We start from the raw sequence: 20,975 nt of genomic DNA, 5'->3' as shown, positions 1-20,975 counted from the left end.
TTCTATAGAGAAGTTTGATGGCTTTAAGTGAGATTTCTAGTAAGCATGGAGAGGAAGTACCTTTGTTGAGGAATGTAGTTGCTTTCAAGGTAGATGGGTCATGCCATGTGCCTTTTGAAGGATTTAGAAAAGCGAGGATGGAACAAATGTGTGACACTTTATGAAGAATTTAAGGAATTGGGGATTGTAAATGTGATGAGCTTTAATGAATATAAACAAAATTTATATGATGGGCATCCACATGTGCTTATAGCCATACACCCATAAATAAGCATAATTAGCTTGTGAACATGCTTAGTTAAGTGATGATGACCCCGTTGTATGATGCTTAAGCAACATACATTAATGAAAATAGGGTCATCCTCGTAGGAGGTGGTTGATGGTGATTGTGCTACCATTACTTCTTGCACACATTGAGGTTGTACACATGGAAATGTAGGAGAGTTGCATCTATTAGTGTTGGCATGATAATAGTTGTTAAGGCATAGTTTAGACTTGAGGCCACTATAGGGTGGGTGCATGACTTGACAACTTAGTGTTGGCATGATAAGAGTTGTCAAGGTACATGACTTCATGACTTAGTGTTGGCACGGTGAGAGTTGCCAAGGTACTTATTCGACTTGAAGCGAGTATAGAGGTGGGTGCATGACTCCATGGGGATGAGCCGGATACCAAGGAAGTTCTGGCCCTTCCCCCATAGTGGGAGGGGTTAAGAGATCGACTAGGGGTGGGAATTTCAGGTGTGAGAGTTGACTTGAGTACCACATGGCAGTTATGTGTGGGGGATTGGCAACAGAATATATATGTGGTGGGCAGTGGGGAGAAAGGGGAAGGGAGGAGAAAGGGAAGTGATGGTGAGGTAAGGAGGGACAAGGCAACAAGGGGAAGATGGAAGTTTGAAAAAATGCAACATGAAGGGGGGGAGGTGATATAAAGAAGAAATGAATGCCAAGGAGGTTTTCAAAAATGGCCCCCCCTCCCCCTTCCTCTTTCACCTACAATCTCTTTCGTACAAAAACAACAACAAACAAACAAACTTCTTATACTCCCCCCTCTCCCCCTGCCCCCCCTCCCCATTCTCCTTCTCCTTCTTCTTCTTCTTCTTCAGCAGCTGCGCCACCCTCCCTCCCTCCCTCCTTCCTCGGATTCCTTCCTGATCTCGAGCTCCAAGCTCCCTCGCTCAGCCTCCCCAGCAGTTTTTCGCACTCCTGCTCCCTCCCACCTTTCACCATGGTACGCTTCCTCCCACCCTTCCTTGCCCCCCCCCCCCAAAAATGAGTTTTACACCCTCCCACAGTACCAATTGCGCTATCGTCTCTCGCTGCGTGCCGAGCTGCGCGCTCTCTGCCTCGCTTCGCAGCTGGCCCGCATCGCGTTTCACTCTTTAGCACTACTCCCCCTCCACTTCACGCGATCCTAGCTTTGACTTCCATCTGCTCTTTTTGGTCTGCCTTGTTACTTTAGCTCTCATGATCCTCCTCAAGCGGCGTCTCTACCACACGTCCCTTGAACATTTGTTGGAAATTGAAACGGATGCTTCTGCTCGCATAGGGCCGTGTCTGTAGGCCCGCAGATCTTCAATATTTGTAGGCTTGTAGCTGAAATTTTGACTCTACGCCATGACTATTCGATTTGCTGCTTATAGCAATATGTAGTCGCCTACTCAAAACCAAGCGTACAATTCGTTGAGAAGGGGTATTTATCCGCGTTAACCTGTCATCTTGGATTGTGTACCCCCCGCGTTACAAAACAAGTGCAAGCACCTTTCACTGTTAAAGGGAAGACTGAGGATAGTTTGTTTTCCAGGCTAGAAGGAAATCTCGTGATTTTGCTTGCAGTTTATTTGGCTTTCAAAATTAACGTCCCAGTGTCATTTTTTATTCTATAGACGCAAATTGGCGATTCTTACATGCCTGGAAATGGCAAAATGAAGGGCTACCGTTTTGGAAACGGCTGATGTAGCGTCTTTAGAACATCAAAAGAGAGTCTACGAGACAACATGAATACAGCGTAGACACTATCTACTCCATGCCTGGGTACTTAAAGAAATCTTAAAACAAGACATCCCTCTTAATGTGACCCTCTGCAGATGACTCCCTGAGCATATTCTAGTACTGTGCCTGCTCTCCTGGGACGCTGGGAGAGCCACTCGTCTGAAGAAGGAAACAGTTTGCTTATGAGTATTATCAACCTTGTGTGTGACTATCACGGGATTGATACTGCACTGTTTGTTGCGTTTTCCGAGGATGAGTATGGCCATATTCCTGAATTCATTTAGATATATATTTTGCTTAAGAGTATTTTCACTAGCTGGAAGTGGCTGAAGCCTCCCTCTGTTTTTGGGCAGCACTTGGAAACTCATGATCGTTAATGTAGTGGAGACTTAACGGACAATAAAATAGGACTGGTTAAGTCCGAGTTGTAACTCTATGCATAACTGATAGTTGTTAGTTAAAGTTTAGGTATTTGCATCCAGAGCCATTTGGTCAGATTTTATGCCATGTCTAGAACTTCCCTCATGCATCCCATCACCTTTACATATGATCCCACTCCTTTCACTGTCCGCGCGCTCGCACGCACGCACGCACACACAGAGAGAGAGAGAGAGTGAGAGAGAGAGAGAGAGAGAGAGAGAGAGATTAACATCTGCAGAAGACCTCACGGGTCTATGAGACAAAGTACAAACACCAAAAAGTAACTTACACCATCTGGATAACTAGAGAATTAGGGGAGTGCACAAGGCAGCTCCTCCTGAGTTACTATAGGGCATGGCTACATTCCAACTAGAGTAGGTGGCCTTTGTAACATCAGTTTAAGTTTAAGTCTTTGGCTTTGGATTTGAACTTTGAAGTCCCTAATCAATGCTTGCCCATCTCGATAGACGGCCCATTTGCCTGCTTTGTGTGCTTCCTCTACGTTGGTAAGTTCACTGTTTCTTTGTTTGACTTGGGCTTGAGTGAGCTCCTTAGATATCCAAAGCTTGTACCCTTGAGCTTATGTGTTTGTCTAAGCTCTTGCTGCCCTTCCTTTGAAGTAGACTTGTGCTTGTGTGCCATTTTGACTAATATTGAAGATATTCATTTTCATCCCATTCAACTTGTGGTACTTCCTTCTTAAGATGTATGATTATGTCATCTATGTCTTTCTCCTCATCATCATGAAGGCAGCTATCTTTAAGTAACCCAATGCGTAAAATTGTCCTATTGTGTGCTTCAGCTTTATGCTCTTTTATGTCCACATAGAGATATGCTCTATTGACTTTGTTGCTTGCATCAGCAGCCATTTCTTGCTTGATTGAGCTTACTTGATTGGTGATCATATCCTTAACCATGGAGACAAGTATTGGTGCTGGTTGAGATGCATTACGTTTATGTATGACCTCTGCAATAATTTCCTTCTTTCCATTACTCTCCATATCCTGCACTTTCCTCCCAAGGGCTGCAAGCTGAAGCTTGAGTTCTCTAATTCCTTGTTGCAAGTAATGGATTTCCTTTTTGTTGGAAAGGTCACCTCCCCATCTGTAAGCCCCCAAATGAGGAGAGTGTGGGGGAGGGAGACCTAGGGCAACATGTGCCCAGAAAAGAAATAGATGGCAGGTGGATAGTAGAGGAGAAGGCCTGGTTGAAGGATTGGACCAAGGCTGGAACCTGCACAACGAAAAGGGGCTGGAGAAGGCCAGCCAATTGGTCCATTCACGAGCAGGGCAAGGGCCTGCAGGAGGGCCTAGCAGAAGCAAAGGGAGGGGCTGCAAAAGGGCAGCACCCTGCCCTGATATAGGGCCATGGAGCTGGCTGGTCGGCCATATGGCCCAGCCCACAGCCCCATACATAGGGGGGATTGGAGGGGGCCAGCGAGTCAGCTGGCACACAAAGCAAGGGGGCTGGGCCCCACTTAAATGGAGAGAGCACACAACCCAAGAGGAGCTGCCCGCAGCCCAAGATAGAGGGCTGGTGGGGGTGGTTTTTGGAGGCTGAGTCGGCCAGATACAAGCAGGCTGGTTGGCTATTTCAAGGGGCCTTGAGCCCTTTCAAAGCAGCCCATGACAGGGCATTTCACTATCCAGCAGTCCAGCAAGTTGGGGAGCAGCAGGAGCAGCTACACACACACCCCCTCAGGCCTACTTCTAGGAGGTAGAGAAGTCCAGAGAGGCTGCAAACTGAGCTTTACTAGGCCTGGTATCTTGGCTGTCTCCTAGGGCAGCAAGAAGCTGAGGTCAAAGGACGGAGAGTCTACATACGCTCGAGGGGGAGCACGCGGGCTCAAGTTCTAGAGATATTTGGCAGATAGTGGGAGTACGTGGTGGTAAGATCAAAGGACCACACTCTGGTGGGACTTTGGATTTATCCCTCTTGTATTGAGTCTGGACGGAAATATATACTCTTGGTAGCTTCTATATCTGGCTGGATCATTGTCTATTTATCAATGTGGACGTCTATTTGAAGCACATAAGTTAAGAAGTTTGTAAATTGTGATCCCACTCATCACCACACACACTGTGTGAGCTCCTGGGCTATTCTATCAGTCTTTTGTTGTGCATACCCTCTGTTGGTTGATTTCTAACACTTCTGTGGGTTTGAGATGATCCTCCTTTGTCTGAAATGAGTCTTAGCATAGGAAGTGGGTGTCAATAATGCTACAATGGCGGAATATGAGGGCTTGCTTACTGGAGTTGAAGTGACAAACGACTTCATTTTGGAAAGTTCCATTTTGACCTATGTAAATATGAGTACCCCAATATTGTAACTAACCCCCAAGTTGGGCCAAGGGGTTCAGCTCAACCTGGGGTGGGATGGGAACTTTAGGAACTTTGAGTTTTGTGGAAAGTGAGAAAGTAACAGAAATAGAGGCGCTGCAAACTGAACTCCAGAATTTGGAGCTTTTTGGTTGGAACTGAACTTGACTTGTCACTGCTACCCACTTGTTGGAAGTGCTTTCTTTTTTCAGACTTGTTTGTGTTACTGGCGATTACTTTGGTTGACGACTTTGTTGGAAAGTAGAGGACATAATCACTCACTCCTCACACTCCCGACGATCGCAGCTCAAACAACACTCAAAGAGAGAGAGAGAGAGAGAGAGAGCAAAACTCAGATATATTCTTCCACAACAGTGGGTTGATGAAAGCTCAAGAGGTGAGCATACAAAATAGCAAAGAGCCAAGTAGGCGTGTTGCCTTTTTCCTTCCTCTACCCCCTATAGTCTCCTGCCCCCTTGTCCCCTCAAATCGGGGGCTCACAGGTCGGGCAGTGACTTTCTAACACCCCCTCTCAATCACACAACTGTGGGCCGATCCCCATGCATCGAATTAGGTGTTCCATTTGCTCCTTGGGAAGCGCCTTCATGAAGACATCCGAGATGTTGTCATCGATTGGGCAGTACATCAACTCTATGACTCCTTCATCGATGAGTTCACGAACAAAGTGGTAGTGGACCTCGATGTGCTTCGTCCATGCGTGAAACATGGGGTTGTTGGCGATTGCTATGCGACTCTGGTTGTCGCACATAATCACCGTCGCATCTTCTTGGGCCATATTCATGTTCTCCAAGATACACTTGAGCCACAATGCTTTGCATGCCGTTGTACAAGCAGCTTTGTACTCTGTCTCTGTAGATGAAAGGGCGATAGTAGGTTGTTTCTTACTTAGCCATGACACAGCTTTTGATGAGAGTAAGAAACACTATCCAGAAGTCGATCTTCGGGTATTAATATCACCTGCCCAATAAAAAATGTAGACTTGACGTCCAACTGAAAAATAGGACAACTGTGATGAGCAGCCAAGGCTATGACTGTCCGAATGGTCACCATCTTGGCTGTGGGGGCAGAGGTCTCGTCAAAGTCAAGCTCTTCTGACTGTGCATAGCCTTTCACCACCAATCTCACTTTGTACTTGTCCAAGCTTCCATTTGACTTGAACTTAAGCTTGCACACCCATTTAGTTCCAATGACCTTCTGCTTGGAGATAGATAGCAAAACTCAGATATATTCTTCCACAACAGTGGGCTGACAAAAGCTCAAGAGGTGAGCATACAAAACAGCAAAGAGATGCTGGACCAAACTTTGAGTCTACTCCTCTCCTTGCATGCTAGCCTAGGTGCTGGCTGTCAGAGCTGGTGATGAGAAATGAGGGGGGAGTGGGGGGCTTTTTATAGGAGGGGCCATGCCACTCTCAAAGTGGCCGACCAGGGAGTCGGCTCCTTGATCTAGGCACCGACCTTAGGGCCCCCAACCAACCAGCTGGGTCGGCCATTCTTGGCTGATCTGGCCGGCTTGGGCCAGGCCATATAAAGGCCCATGTGCACATGGGCTGTTGCTGCAGTCCCTAATGTCGCCCGCCTGCTGCTCCAAGAGACGCCTAGGATGCCGCACCATCTTCCTGCTGTGCGGGTTCCAGGCCCGGTAGGTGCGCTGCTTTTCTCCTTCCTCTATCCTCTATAGTCTCCTGCCCCCTTGTCCCCTCAAATCTGTGTCTCACAGGTTTGGGCAGTGACTTTCTAAGAGACTTTTGTTCTATAGTTACTGGGAGAGAGGTGGAGTGAGTTGAGGGTGGGAGGCGGGTGGGGCGAGGCTATGGGCCGAGAGAGAGGTGGCTGAGGATGAGAGAGAGAGAGAGAGAGAGAGAGATGGTCATACTGTCCTCAGAAAAAATTGCCCCCCACCCCCACCCCCAACCTGCCTCCCCTACCCCCGCTCCTGCGGTGCCCTCCCTCTGCCCCTGCCTCTAATCTCCCTTTATCTCGGTGCAATGAATTTCATAATTCAGCTTTTATTTCTCTTGTGTGGCACTTTGATGAAATGGGATTGATACATTTTCTCCCTAATTGGTAGCCTTCATCGTATCTGCCAATCCCTTTTGCAAAGAACTCATCATGAAAAGAAAACTGTTTGTGTGGGTTGCTTTGGTTGTCCTGTATGGGCTCCATTAGGTTTTTGAGGCATGGCTATGTGACCTTCATGGTAACAGGTTGTCCATAGATAGCATGTGATCACCCGTGATCCTAATTTTCAAGAAGGAGAAAGTAAGGTTTTGCAACATTATGGGACAATTAATCAGATGAGCTCACCGTTAAATCACACTGCTACCTTGATTTTTTATTGGAATAGTTAAAAATTTTAAGTAGTAGTACATGTTTACTTGTTTGACTTAAAGCACTTCACATGTACTAGCATCTGAGAAATGAATCAGATTGTGCACCTGACCCTGCATTTTACATCAATTCGATTTTCATTCATGGGACAACGCTCCGTATGTACCTTATGAAGCTGTTTGTGAGCTTGTGCAGAAAACCTCCTTTCATAAAGTCTAGCAAGCGCATCATACTTGCCATTTGGAGAAATGGGTGACTTGGGGTGCATTGAACATCAGCATGAATCCCTCCCTGTTGCGAGGGCCATACAGTTTGTTAAGCCTGGTGGTATAGAAGATGGTGAGATTCAGGCTACAATGCTACCAGATACTCCAGATGAGGATGAAATATTTAAAGGCAATGGAGAAGCAAGTCATTTGCAGCACCTTGGCGATAATACAGGAGGAAATCTCTTACATACTGATGTGCACATAAAGGAGATAGATTCAAAATGCATGAAGGGGTCCAATAAGACGAGCAGTACAACTGCAGATGATGTCGCTGCAGGCCATAAAGAAGATGGGTTACAAGAGCTTCTGCAGCTTGCACAAGAGTATGAGTCAGAGGAGGCTGCCAGGAGAAACATAGATTGTGAACATAATAATAGCTGCACGGTTTCTGTTGCAAAAGCTTCATTGGAACAACATAGAGTCCTGCACTCCAAAGAATCTGCTGAAATGGTGATTAAAATACTTCTGTACGTCTTGAGGTTTGAAAAGGATCGTTATTTGTTGTATAGTGAATGCCATGCTTAATATGACAGTCTATGATATGCAAGAGTTTAAAAGTGACGTCAGTAGATGAGCAAATTGAGCTTGTCATTCCTTCGTTTCTTTTCCTCAATGAACTTGAATACGACTGTTGCATCTGGAATTTGGGGCATTATTGATGATAACTGTACCAGATCTTTCATGTCATCCGATGTGAACTGGCCAAACAAATAGGATAGGGAACAGTGAAGACATTATATTCATTGATGATGGGGCTTATAACTAACAGAAACTGTTAATCAAATGGCAGTGGAAGTTAATCAATGCCGAATTTGGGAAACAGAACTAAGCTGTCTTAATACAATAGGCGAACAAACACGTGAGCTCTTAGTTATAGTACCTTATAGAAGAAGCTAGAGTAGTGGCTTGTGGAGGGAGCTATTGGAGATCAACTACTAGTTTCGGTGGAACTTTCTAGTTGCTTCCTCTTTAGTTAGGAATCTTTGAATGAGTTAATGCCCCGTAATCTCCCCAACTTGATTAGCAAATATCAAGAGCTAGAAAACTTTGATTGCTATGAAAATATATGTACACCCTAGAAAACTTTGATGGCTATGAAAATGTATGTATACATGGCAAGCTATGCCTTCAAATATGTATTCAAATTCAGGATACCATCAAAGCTTCTATGAGTTCTTATTCTTAATAGATTGATAATAATATTTATTTTTTGGAACCATGCGCCTTAACATCCCATACCATCAAGTCATAGATTAAAGCAAAATAACTATGACTTGAGTGACATCTGAGAGCTCAGATGAAAAAGAAAGACCCCTCCCCCATAGATGGTGACCTCTTGGATATGATCACCCTCCAGCGCTAAGCTCGCCTGGGAACCTAGATCCTCGTAGGCGTGAGGCCAATTATACAGCCTACCAGTGCTCTATCTTGGAATGATTGAACTACATTCTGCACCTATTGTTTGCCTCATATGGAGTGTCGATAGATTTGAAACTTGTCGCATGTTTTAAGTTGCCTTTCCATTGTTCCCTATTGCAATTTATTTGTCATTTTATGTGGAGTGAAGCAAAGATTGGGCCTTTGTTACAAGTTTAACCAACAAGTGGTATCAGAGCCAGGTTGGTCGAGTGTTCAGCGTGCCTTAGTCACGTGCTGCTCTACAGCTTGCTGATAGTTTTTAGAGTTTTTTGGGGTGTGAGTTGTTGTAGATTCTCTCAAGTTGGGAGTGCTTGTCAAGCTGCTTGTTTGAAAATCTTTCTTTAGGGATTCCATCCCTAAAGAAAGATTGAAGCCTCTGTCATCAAGTTTAATGGGCGGAATTTCTCCACCTGGGAGTTGTCAACACGGCTCTGTTTCATGCATAAGAACTTGTGGGGAGTAGTTTTTGGAACCAAAAAGAAGCCAAAGAGTGGAGGCCACGAAGTAGACAAAGTTGCGGTGTGGGAACAGAAGAATGAACATGCAGTTGGAATAATGGGTTGTGCACTTAAGGCAGAGTACTTCCATCATTGGGGGACGTGTCAAAAACAGCTTTTATAAGGACGTTACTTGAAACATTGTTTGGTGTTAAAATGAAACATTCGAAGGCAACCTTCAAACAACAGCTTTTCAATCTGCAGATGAGAGAATCAGAGTCACTTGGAACATTTCTCAATTGGATGCCAGACCTACGTAAGCCACTTCATGAGCTTGGGTTGGGAGTTGAAGATGAAGACAAACAAGCGATTCTATTGAAGTGTTTACCCCCCAAGGTACAGTGAAACTGGTCGAATACTGCACTTAGATGATGATGCAGATTTCATAGATTGTGTAGCTCTATTACTTCATGAGGAAAAACGTGAAAAGGTGCTTCAACTATTGGGAGAACCGGCATATGGTGTCAAGGACAAGCATCATACAAAGAAAAAGAAGGCGTGTGGATATTGTGGGAAACATGAGCATGGAGATAGCATGACGAATTTGAAAGGCAGAGTTCTGGAGGTGTCGACGTGAGAAAATCATGTTGATATGCTGCTGTTGCAGAGAACGACTGGGTTTTTTAGGGCTCTTATGGTGCATGATGTCAGTATTGCACTTGTCTTGAGTCCTTTTTGCTCTTATGGTGCTTTTTTGATGCACCGGTCTTGAGCTGTTTTCTCAGTCAAGGTTTTCTTCAATTATAGCAGTTGTTAGCAGGTTGGTTTCTTCTGTTCTCGTTTCCCCATTTCGGTTTGAGGGGGGGGATTGTTGGAACATGACCCCCTCATAGGGAGTGTGACTTTGGCATTGAAGGCATTGGATTGGTTTGCATACGTAATTTGGAGGCTGGTTGTGTGATCGGATTGGATCATGGCTGGAATGTGGCGGTACATAGAGAAAGCTTCTAGCATGGCGAGGAGACCAAAAACTCCTATTTACTTGGAAAGGCAGTGTTACACTTCTTTTTGAAAACAAACTCAACTTGTGTATGTGTGCTGAAACCGGCCTCTAGCAAGCTAAAGGGCAGTAATCCATAACTAACTTGACATCCACATTAATCTCAGCCACAATGTATCACTTTCAGCCACTTCTATTAGTTAAATACCACTGAGAAATAAACTTAAAAAACATTGGAAGCGAGGCTAGAGTGCCCCTGCTCATAAACTATACACGAGATGCAGATTGGCCCCAAATGCTTTTGGTATTTATTTATTTCTTCTGGCAATGGACCCATTTCAGTTGGTCTGAAGCTGTTTCAGTGAAACACGTTTCAGTTTCACTAACTGAAACCTTTGGTTCAGGCCCAAGAAACATGATTTTGTTATCAAGCAATGACAACACTTACAGTTAGTTTTTATGGATATCCATGACAGCTGTCTCATACTCTAAGGTCATCCTCCCCCATGTCCTCTTCATTTTTTGGGAGGGGAAGTGACTACTATATCCCAACGTGTTGATATGAAAAAATAAAATGATACAGAGACATCACACTCAAGTTCTGGAGCAAGGGCCAACTCCAGTGCAGCAGGAAATCCAATGGCTATCTTCTTGACACCAAGTCTGTTACAAGCTGTGAGACTACACAGATGGGCAGACAACAAGAGACATCACGTGAAGATCAACTAAGCAGAGGGAATCCAAAGATATTCCTTTTGATTGGCTGACTTGCTAAGGTGCTACTGCCCTACACGATGGAAAAACCATGCAGATCTAAGAGCTTGCAAAGATCAGTTATATAGAATGTCGTGGATAAGAACAAAAGTGGCATATAAGTTATGGAGAAAAATACAAGATTGTGAGAATCCTCTACTTCAGGAAACATTGATGGCACAATTTGCAGAAGAAACCGAAGGACACAGTTGGAGTTTGTTCCAGGGCAAATACTGGACTTGCCCAACAATGAAGGGACCAACAGCCCATAGGCTAATACCTTGAAGGACTGTTGTTCCATGGGGAGTGTCTGCAGGTGTGAATTGCCTAAGATGGAGGGGATATGAAGTCTGAGCAATGAGGATTCATAAGCTGGAGCTGGTGCTCCAGGCTTTTTGATTAAGTTGTTTGGAACAGCTGGAAGGATGTAGCTTTTGCAGCTTTTTCTAGGGTCATGCCAAGGATTTCTAACTCCAAACTTAGCCGTGCTTGTAGCCCTTTTGGTCCCTCCAGACAGCCTTGCTGCTCTAGCCCTGAAGTTGCCGCCCCTTCTTGCCTTTGGCAGACCTTGCCTCCTCTCTTCCCTTTTCGGCATGCTCTATCATCATACATGGAAAGATGGACCCACAAAACTATTGTTGCATGTTAATGACAAAAGTAATCGATGTTGATGCCTTTACTTGTCTTGCTGTATGTCTCTCTAATGATTAAATCTGTGCATCAATTATTGGGGGATTGGGCTTTCCATGAATTTTTGTTCCTGCATGTAAATGGCCTAATCATCCAGAAAGTTAGATGGATATTTGAAGATCTGACCAGGTGCAAACGCAGCTTAATGTTTTTTTCCACGTAAGAACTTCTTTTCCTATTAAATAAGGTAAGCCCTACGATGTGCATTGTACACTAGTGTTTAAGTGCTGGCTCTTTGTTGGCTTGCTATCATCTGACAGATAAATTTCTGATCTGCATTCCTGGCCTGTTTAGGAAAAGAAGAATTTTCAGAGAGCTGGACAGAATTCAGGCACAAAGGCTTTGAAATCCGGCTTCGGAGGGTGCAGGAAAAATATGCCTCATGTATCCAGAGGCCAAGACCCTTTGCTATCTTCTTCCTCTTGTACTCCTTCATCTCCCTCAAAGTCTTCATTAAAAATTGTGGTGGGTTCTCGCACAGAAGGACTTCACCAAAAAAAGAAAGAGCTAGCAGAAGATGGGCAAATAGGTGAATCAGAGAACAGAAAGGGCTTCGTCAGTGGATCACAAAGACCAATTATCATTGGTCCATCACGGTCAAACTTTACTATCCCTCGGCCTTTTGCCCTTGCGACTGACAAAAGGGCTTCCATTGGAGGGAGACCTGTAGACGGTGAAGGTGGAGCACCTATCCAAAAGGTTCATCGTCTAAGTGGTACTTTTGGAAGTTCATCTTCCAAGAAGCCCCAGGTGACGTTTTTGGTAGTACAACAAGCAAATACAATCCCCCCCCCATTAAAAAAAAACAAAAAACAAAAACCACCAACGTCTCTCTCTTTCTCTCTCTCTCTCTCCCTCCCTCCATGCCCTCCCTCACCCCTCTTTGTGCAAGGTTTTGTAGGTATTGTGTGACACTGTGCTTGGTTTTAAGTTATTATCAAGTGATAGTAAAGGTGTGTAGCTGTAGTTTTAGTCTCTGGTTGCAACATGATGTTATGTACTGAAAGGTTTAAAAAAGGAAGGCATTGTATGGTCACTTCAAAGCAGGGGATTTACCTAAATGTTCAAAGTGAAAATCTAGCTCATATCTCTTTGATGGTCAAATTAATTTTCATAGCTAGCACAGTGGCTATGGTTCGTTGCTTGTCTTCGATCAAACCTTACTGGCTTCTGAAAATTTCCTTCCTCTCTGCTATTGTATAAAGCATCTTGTCTTTGATTTCATTCACTGTATCTTAAAGGCCTAAGAAATGAGGACACTGTATTGAAGTTTTACCTGGCAAAAAGTTCAGGATATTTGTGCATAAATTTCTGGATTATCATTGTCGCATGAGATTTTGGTTTCAATTTATGAATCTGTCTGTTCTACCGCAGGTCTCCAAGAATCTGGGGTCAAAGCTGTATGTGAAGTCAGTACATTCAGAGAGCATCAAGTGAGTCCATCTACAGTCTTTGAGTATAGGGAAATCTGAAGCTGAATATTTGAGGAGGGATGCTCTGAAGGGAAAGGGGCAGGGGGTCAAGAATTGCATGTTTGGTGGTTGCTCTAATGTGCGTATGTGATGCTTGTACCGTGACTATTCTAGTGTTGTCTGCCTCTTTGAAGCAGCCAGCTGATTGTGGGTAGGGCATGAACAACTTATTACTAAGGAATGATGGAAGGAAGCTGCCCCTCCTTGCCAGATCTACTGTTTTGTTTTGCTTACTCAGAGGCCCAGAAAGTCCTTGCTGTTTGTGTAACAGGTACCAAGAAGAAAGACTTGAGAAGCTTATGATTCATGTAGAGCCGAAACATGATGAAGAAGATGCTCGGTCTGTTTCGTCTGTGTATCTTTTTAAGAGATTGATGGCTGTTATTTGTGTCTCATGCGTTGTTGTTATTGTGCTGAGGCAAGTAACTTCTTGGTCTCACTTGTATAAGACTGCAAAATCTCTCATATTATTGTAAGCAGTCCTTGATTTTTGACAGTGGTGTAGTCGCATATTTTTTAAGATTTCCCAAGGATACCTTAACTCTTCATAGACAATCTGGATCAAAAGCACCAAAGGCCAAAGCCAGTGTCTTTACGAATATAACAGGGTTCAACTTCCACTGTGATGAACGTGCTGAGAAACGAAAGGAGGTATGCATTCCATTTCCGAGTTGTGGACGTACCTGTATCATGTGTCTTACAATTGCAAGGCTTGAAATGTGAACTTCTGTATCTTCCAATAATCAGAGGATGGTTTTTTCTGAAGACAGTTCTACTCAAGATTGAAAGAGAAATTGAATGCCAAGGAGGAAGAGAAGAATCAGATACAAGAAAAGACAAAGGTGCATACTTATGCTCTTATTCTTGTTTCATCCATGTATGTTCTTACAGTGGTGCAGTGCTCTGCTGATTTCCTTTCATCCTCCCTGCTTTAGTCAAGCTTCAAAGCAATCTATTCTTAGCATGATTGGACTTTGCTCTCTTTTATAGTATTTTTTTTCAACTTTATGGGTGTTTCTATTTTCCTGTGCTTTACACTTTTGACAATGCAATGTGTACAGGAAGAAACTGAAGCAGAAATTAGAATGCTGCGGAGAAGTCTGACATTCAAGGCCTCTCCCATGCCTAGTTTTTATAAGGAGGGAGAACCAGCTAAAGTTGAACTAAAGAAGGTCAGTCTGGCAAAGATTTCATGGTTGCTAGTATGTTCTGAACTTTTTCCAAACTTCCCTTTCTAAAGTGTATATTGTGCAGTGGAACATGGATGCCACATGAATCTGTGGTCGCATCTGTGTACGCCCTGTGGACAGTTTTTGTTTTTTTGGGTGGGGTGAAATGCTTACCTTGAGATTTAGATTAGCTTCTTGAAAGGTATTCTGCCTATATTTACCACCTTCTCTTGGGATTTTGGATCCTCCCGTGGTTTGTTGGCGAGATTAATCCAGTAAAATATGTCAAATTTGGACCAGAGGCAGAAATGTTAGTTACTATTGCAGTCGTCTCTGTGCAGATCCCTACGACTCGAGCAAAGTCACCAAAATTTACTAGACGGAATAGCCATGCAGGTTCTGAAAGAGATTCAAATCGGTTTTGCAAATCTATTCGATGTGATTTGGAGCACAGCAGCAATGAAAGCCTGCAGAAGCCAACACAGGAAAATGCCAATAAGGAGCTAGGTAAAAATAATGGCTATACAAAAAACCCTGTGAGGCGATCTCTGTCCAGGTCGCCCTCGGATAAGAATTTGGAATCCAAGGCCCCGAGAAATAGCGTTGTACCCAGGACCTATGCTGTATCTGCTAATATAGATACTATTACGGGTAATGGATCAATGGACATGCCAAAAATTAAAGTAAGGCAAGTATCCGGTGTTTCCTCAGAGTGGTTAAGCGATGAAGAGAAGGATCCTGCTGGACTTATCGAAAGTGAGAAAAAGATCGGGAATGGAGCAGAATGGGATGAAGAATCCCTCAACAGTAGAGGGCCTAGAGAGTCCAAGGGTTTGCATGTTTTGGCAGTTACTGAAAGCATCAATGGTACATCTGAAGGTTATGATAATAAACGATTGCAAAAAGGGCATTCGAGTGCAGGTATGGGTATGTCTTCTTCAGTTTCCAACAAGTTGAAACCTAGTGCAAAGTTTCAGCACATAGCAAGTAACAATAGTCAAGATCTGACTGTGAAGCCGAATAAAAGTACAAAAAAGGAGCGTTTGAAGGCATTAACACCTTATTTTCGGAAACGAGAGGCCGAAGGGAATATCAACCAGTCTGCAGTCAATCAGAGTGTGGCTGCTGTAGTTTCAGATGCCACAGCAGGAACATGAGGTGATTGGGCGAGGTAGATGTTTTCTTGCCATGGTTTGCTATCCTTACAGGCATTTGCCTTTTGCTCACCTTGTTCAAATTGAACTGGACTTGCTCAAATAGCACATGGTGCAGTTGTAGTATTTACAATGTAGCAAAGCAGATCAGCAGCCCTAAGAAGTCAAGGCCGGAAAATTAGCCTGCTAGTAATTTGAGTTTCCTTGATAGGGTGTTTCATGTTATTGTAAGTCTTTTTGGTCTTCTGCAACAGGCTCACCATAGGACCTACAAATTACCATTGGTATGGATATCAATCTGATTATGTCTTGCTAAAGCAACCTACATATCAAGTAAAAGACAAGGCAACCTCCAACACACCTTTTTGGTTGACATTGTAGTGCGCTCATAAAATAGCCTCTTAATGTAAGGTTCCTTTCAAACCTCCAAACATGAGCATTTTGAATGCAAATGTCTTTTGCATGTGTATATGGCTAATTCCCATAGTATTTGAGCAGCTCTAACAAGAAACAGAGGCAGATTTGTAATATGCTGGTTTAGATTATTCTCTTATCCTTCTGAAGCCTGATCGTTAATAGTTTTCTAGGTACAGGACCTTTCACATGCTACCTTTCCATGCTCAGTAGTGGTTGGATGTCTATTCACGGTTCTGTCCTATCTCATAAAAGGGTGCACCTAAATTGGACACTGCTGAATTGCACCTGTGCATGGAAAGACAGCTAGCTACTTCTGCTGACATAGCTATCATTTCTCATAGTTTCTTGTACATGCTCTCAGTGATGGGACATGAGAGGAGTTTTGTAATGGGCCTTCAATGAGCAGGACTGGGCTTTTGCAATGCAGGATTACTGCCACGTATCAAAATGTGCCAGCAGACCATGGAGCTCGTACCAACATGATCTTTAAGCCTTGCCCTCTCATGGAAATTTAATATTATGCTTCACCTTGTTTGTCATTGTTATGCCATGCACCAGGTAACACAGTTGGTTCAAGGCTTTACTTGAGGCTGTTGCTTCCATGTGTTGCAAGTGGCTTTGGATCTACTCTTGTCATGTTCCCCATCCTTTTGGATCTTTAGCGTGTTGCTGTGAATGCCTGCCAATGCCTTAGGAAAGGGGCTTTGTCAACTTAAAATAGGAGCAGTTTTTGCTTTGTTGTGTTCCTTTTGGTTCCCGTTTTACTGTGTACCAATTCACTTCCCCCTCTACTTGGATCTTGCAAGATTTTTTACTTTGATGAGGCTTAATTTTAGTGTTTGCTTTTTTCTTCTTTTGATGTGTATTCTCAAAGAGTGGATAAGTTGATCAAATTAGTAGTGATGCAGTTGTGTGGTGGTAATATAAGGGCAGGCTATTTTCTTCTCTCTGTAGAATGATATTGTTGAATTTGATTTGCCAATACTTTCATTCAAGCTTATTTCTATGAACAGTTTTTGGAAATGGGTTATGTTTCCAATGTTGAATTTTGGCTTTTACAACATATTTGTGAGATGTCTTTGTTATATAGGGATAGCGTATATTTTGGAGAGAATCTATGGTTAAACACAATAGTACTCACTCTGGTTTTGCGTTTGACCTATTCTGGTTATAAGTAATAGATGGCCCTTTTGATTGAGCTTTCAATGTAGTCATTTGAACATGTATTTTCATTTTGACATGATTATGTTTTGAATGCTTGGTGGATTGGGTATGTCTTAAACCGTGGGGTCAAGATATAGAGGTAGAAGTAGGCATTAGAGCCCTTTTGTTCTCTTCAAGATATTAAATAGACTTTCAATTGTGATCTATGTAGCACAAAATAATTAAAATATAAGCAAACTAGGGCCGCAAAGCATGCTTTCCTAGTCCATTTTGATCAATTTTATCACTATGGTGTGAGTTTTTGAACCTGCATGTGGAGAGGACCCTAGAAAACTAAGTGGGCAGGGCCATGGGATGTGGGTGTGCAAAGTTTCCCCTAGGGATTGGTGCCTTGGTGGTGAATTTGGGTGGGCATTGATCCAAAGCAGGGGCAAAGTACCTTTAGAATTTAAGTAGGTCCTAAAAATTGTCCCACTACAAGGGGAAATGGGGGCAAATGACAAGGGGGATGCTATGTGGTATCTCCCATGTCTTGGATAAAATTAGCATGGCTGCTTGTGGAGATTTCATTTAAGGTTGGGGGTGGCAACGACGTTAGAGGAAATCAAGAAATAGGTTGGTATGGATTTTGACGCTTGTACGGATCGCTTGGTAGTTGCAAGTACGGGATTTGGTTGCTATAGGTAGATTGGTATGGTTGTGTACCAGGCTAGTCATATGGTGCGCATGGAATTGTAGGTTGTCGTATAGTATGGAATTCCATTCGTATATGGATTGCGGCTCGTGGGTGCTCAATGGTGTACGAGGTTTGTACGGATGTCCAGATTTGCACGATCAGTTGCAGTGCAGTGTACGGATTGTGGATTGTACAGGCTGTTGCTAGTGTGGCAACGTGAGAAGTGGTTCAGCCTGCATGGTGTGCATTAGCTCATGAATGAGCTTGGTTGGAGCTTTCAGACTAGTTAAGAGTTCACACGTGATGATATTTGGCTGAGAGCTTTGTTGGAGAGACTTAGGGCCTTATGTCATGGAAGGGAAATATGTAAGAAATAGTTATTTTTGTTATGCTGTGCAAATGCACCATGAGAAATAGGGTGGGACCATGGGAAATAGCACTCCATGCTCTTGACCTCAAGGTGCTATTTTCCACTCTTGAGAACCATCAATGTGACATTTTCTTTATAGCATGTATCATTTTCCCTTGGATCATTATGTCATGCATCATAGGAAAAACATTCGAATTAGGCTCTTCCAAGGGAAAAGCATCCAAAATAGCCATCATTACTTCTCCCCTTTTCAACGAGCTTATGTCATGGAAGGGAAATACGTAAGAAATAGCTATTTTTGTCATGTTGTCCAAATGCATCATGGGAAATAGATGGGAAGTAGCACTCTATGCTCTAGACCTTAAGGTGCTATTTCCTATACTCTTGTGCTATTTCCTATACTCTTGAGAACCATTGATGGGAAATTACTTTATAGCATGTCTTATTTTTCTTTGGATCATTATGTCATGTATCATAGGAAAACCATTCAAATTAGGCTCTTGCAAGGGACAAGCATCCAAAATAGCCACATCATTGTTTTTCTCCATGACATAAGCCAGTTAGTTGGGAGGGTGGTTTACGGTGGATGCTTGTAGTTCAGGTTCTTGTTTTGAGGCTGAAGGTAGAGCATTTATGCTCTTATCCATCACTTGGGTTTTAATATTAGTTAACATCTGAAGCAAGGAGGGGAGTTGTGTGACCTCGCATGGGTTGCTAGCTATATGCAAGAGTTTGAAATAGAGATGGATGCCTATTGTCTTTGGGTGTGAGAGTAGAGTCCAATAGAGTTATTGCTTGGGATGCGTTGATGCCTATTGAGAGTGTGAGGCATTGAATGCAAGTGAGATTGAATTAACTGTGTATCTTATTTGTTGGCTTTTTTCCAATTAATAAAAAGGGGTACCAAGGTTTGGGACGAGTCTGTTCTTGTTCTTGAGCAAGAACACTCTAGCTCCCACTTTGTGTTTGGGATATTTGCTAGATATTTGAATGTGAAAGCACTAATTGGTTAGTTGTCCTCTTGTAAGCCTTGAGGCTGGTTATAATTTTTCTAGAGGATAGAGTGGGTGGGTGTTTTCCAATTAAGACAAGAAAGATGTTTTGAAAAAGCCAAGTCTTGCCAAGCTTGAGATGGCTAGAGTTTGTACGCTTCATATTAGATGGTCTAGAATTAATTCTATATTGGTTAGTACACAGTATACAAGTAACACTATGGAGTCTCATTCAATCAAGACGTCTTAGAATTAAATACATCAGCCCTCAATCTCTTAGTCCTACTCACTCGAGTTATCCATGTTATTATTTTAAAAAAAAAAAAAAGAGAAAAGGAACTTTTATTAATGCTTAAAATCCAACCATACAGATTGGCAAAATCGGAAAGGTGCCAATCATGGCCAAAAACAAAATAGGCTGAAAGAAAACCTGCTTGTTGCTAAAGATTCCAGCTCACTGCCTAGGGATTCTTTGTAACAGGGGCTAACAACCACAATGGTGGACTATATAGCCAGCGAATCCCTCATGACGTGAGATCATAAAATACACCTGCACGCCAAGCCTTACAGAAACGTGCGTGCCTATCGTCGGTAGCTCGAGAACTTGGAACGTCGCGCTCCCAAATGGATCGCAGCATATAAATGATATCTTGCCAAATGGCAACCAGTGTAGTCATCAGAGAAACATGGTGTTGGCCCATGACCCAAATGCAACGGGCCACTCATATGTTCTAGGTCGTGATGTTGGCCACTGTCTCCTAGACACTATCCTCTCTCGACTGAGGGGGATGGTGAAAAGGGGGGGGAGTAGCCAAGTGAAGCTCAATGCTATGAATGCTTTGACCCTGTATTTAGTAAGTTGGCGAGATCGTGCCTATGGAGATGGCGTGGTCCCCCTCTGTAAGCCAAGCTGCCATACCCCATGTGGAATCTCTCTGTGTGCTCTGAAGTTGTGCCACAATCCGAAGCGCTCCGAGCTAGATCCTCTAAGCTGTTGGGCAGCTCCATAAGCAATGAGGAATAGTCTCCATAGCTCCGATTGTACACCTGTGGCAGCTGCCATCCACCCGCATCTGCTCAAGCCATGGGCCCACTGGGAGACCACTGTGTGCAACCATCTAGAAGACATGAGATATCTTTCGTGGATGTAGGCTAGACCACAAGTAAGCCCAAAATTTGAGGCACCTACTGCGCACTCCAGTGTCTCCTATGAAGGGGTTCATGCCATTGCGTCCATCTAGATGCGATGTTCATCCGTGTGGTGTAAGAGAAGAAAGGCACCTCCTCCACTCTCTCTGAGAGACCTACTTTGATCGGCCATAACCACTCTTCGGGGTCCCATTGTATCTTGCTGAGAGGGCGTCCCTCCCATAACCATAATCTCTAGCGGGGGGCATCTAGGTTTGTGATTCCAGAAGGGTCGATCAACCACTCCTTGCCCAAACGTCCCACTACTTTGACCCTCTGCCAACCCACCTGGCCTAACACCCCGTCCATCTCCTGATCCCCCAGGGTTGCAGTAGTCTGCCCAGTCCCACATCATAGAACGTGCACTCGTGGAGGTTGGCGACGGTGGGCACTGTTGAATCCTCAGAGGTACACCTGTCCTAGAGAGTTGTCCTAGCCAGTGTGCCGGAGTGAAGACATGCAATCCCTCCCTCCAAGAATCTAGAATAGTTGCATCTATCTCCATTATCCTTTGGCCCGCCCCTCTCAATTGAGAAAGTACCTCCAATCATGCCTTTGCCTTTGTTGGGACTCTAGACCATGTTCGTAGGGAGCGACGAGCCACTCTCCCATTGTGCCCAACCAATGTGTAGCCGTTGCCCTCGCATCAAACCATCCTGGTCTTTGACCTCCAGGTGCCATATAAGTGGTTGGCGTGCAAACTCCTTGGCATACTGGGGGTT

General features: G+C 43.8%; 1 protein-coding gene across 2 annotated transcripts; it reads left to right on the top strand.

Annotated features, from left to right (window-relative positions):
• The first annotated feature begins 1,111 nt into the window (after positions 1-1,111).
• LOC147896986 (uncharacterized) lies at positions 1,112-15,997 on the top strand. Of its 2 annotated transcripts, XM_087381626.1 has the most exons (10): positions 1,112-1,233; positions 7,279-7,802; positions 11,946-12,401; positions 13,026-13,084; positions 13,395-13,478; positions 13,675-13,774; positions 13,894-13,965; positions 14,185-14,295; positions 14,634-15,463; positions 15,701-15,997. In XM_087381626.1, the coding sequence occupies exons 2-9, from the start codon at positions 7,332-7,334 to the stop codon at positions 15,447-15,449; spliced, it is 2,169 nt and encodes a 722-aa protein (XP_087237752.1). In that variant the 5' UTR covers positions 1,112-1,233; positions 7,279-7,331; the 3' UTR covers positions 15,450-15,463; positions 15,701-15,997. The 2 variants fall into 2 exon arrangements, with proteins under 2 accessions (XP_087237752.1, XP_087237751.1); XM_087381625.1 differs by having other exon boundaries at positions 14,634-15,996.
• The last annotated feature ends 4,978 nt before the right edge of the window (positions 15,998-20,975 follow it).

This window comes from Dipteris shenzhenensis, chromosome 11, assembly GCF_047967505.1.
Source record: "Dipteris shenzhenensis isolate YYH24624 ecotype China chromosome 11, Dip_SZ_1.0, whole genome shotgun sequence".
Lineage (NCBI taxonomy): Eukaryota > Viridiplantae > Streptophyta > Polypodiopsida > Gleicheniales > Dipteridaceae > Dipteris > Dipteris shenzhenensis.
The sequence above is the reverse complement of the archived record's forward strand: the minus strand, read 5'-3'. Positions and strand labels throughout refer to the sequence as shown.

Excerpts from the sequence above, each read along its gene's own strand:
- LOC147896986 (XM_087381626.1), top strand. The coding sequence starts at position 7,332 with ATGGGTGACTTGGGGTGCATTGAACATCAGCATGAATCCCTCCCTGTT. Across the intron at positions 7,803-11,945 it reads CCAAAGAATCTGCTGAAATG|GAAAAGAAGAATTTTCAGAG; the intron begins GTGATTAAAATA and ends TGGCCTGTTTAG. Across the intron at positions 13,775-13,893 it reads GTGCTGAGAAACGAAAGGAG|TTCTACTCAAGATTGAAAGA; the intron begins GTATGCATTCCA and ends TTCTGAAGACAG.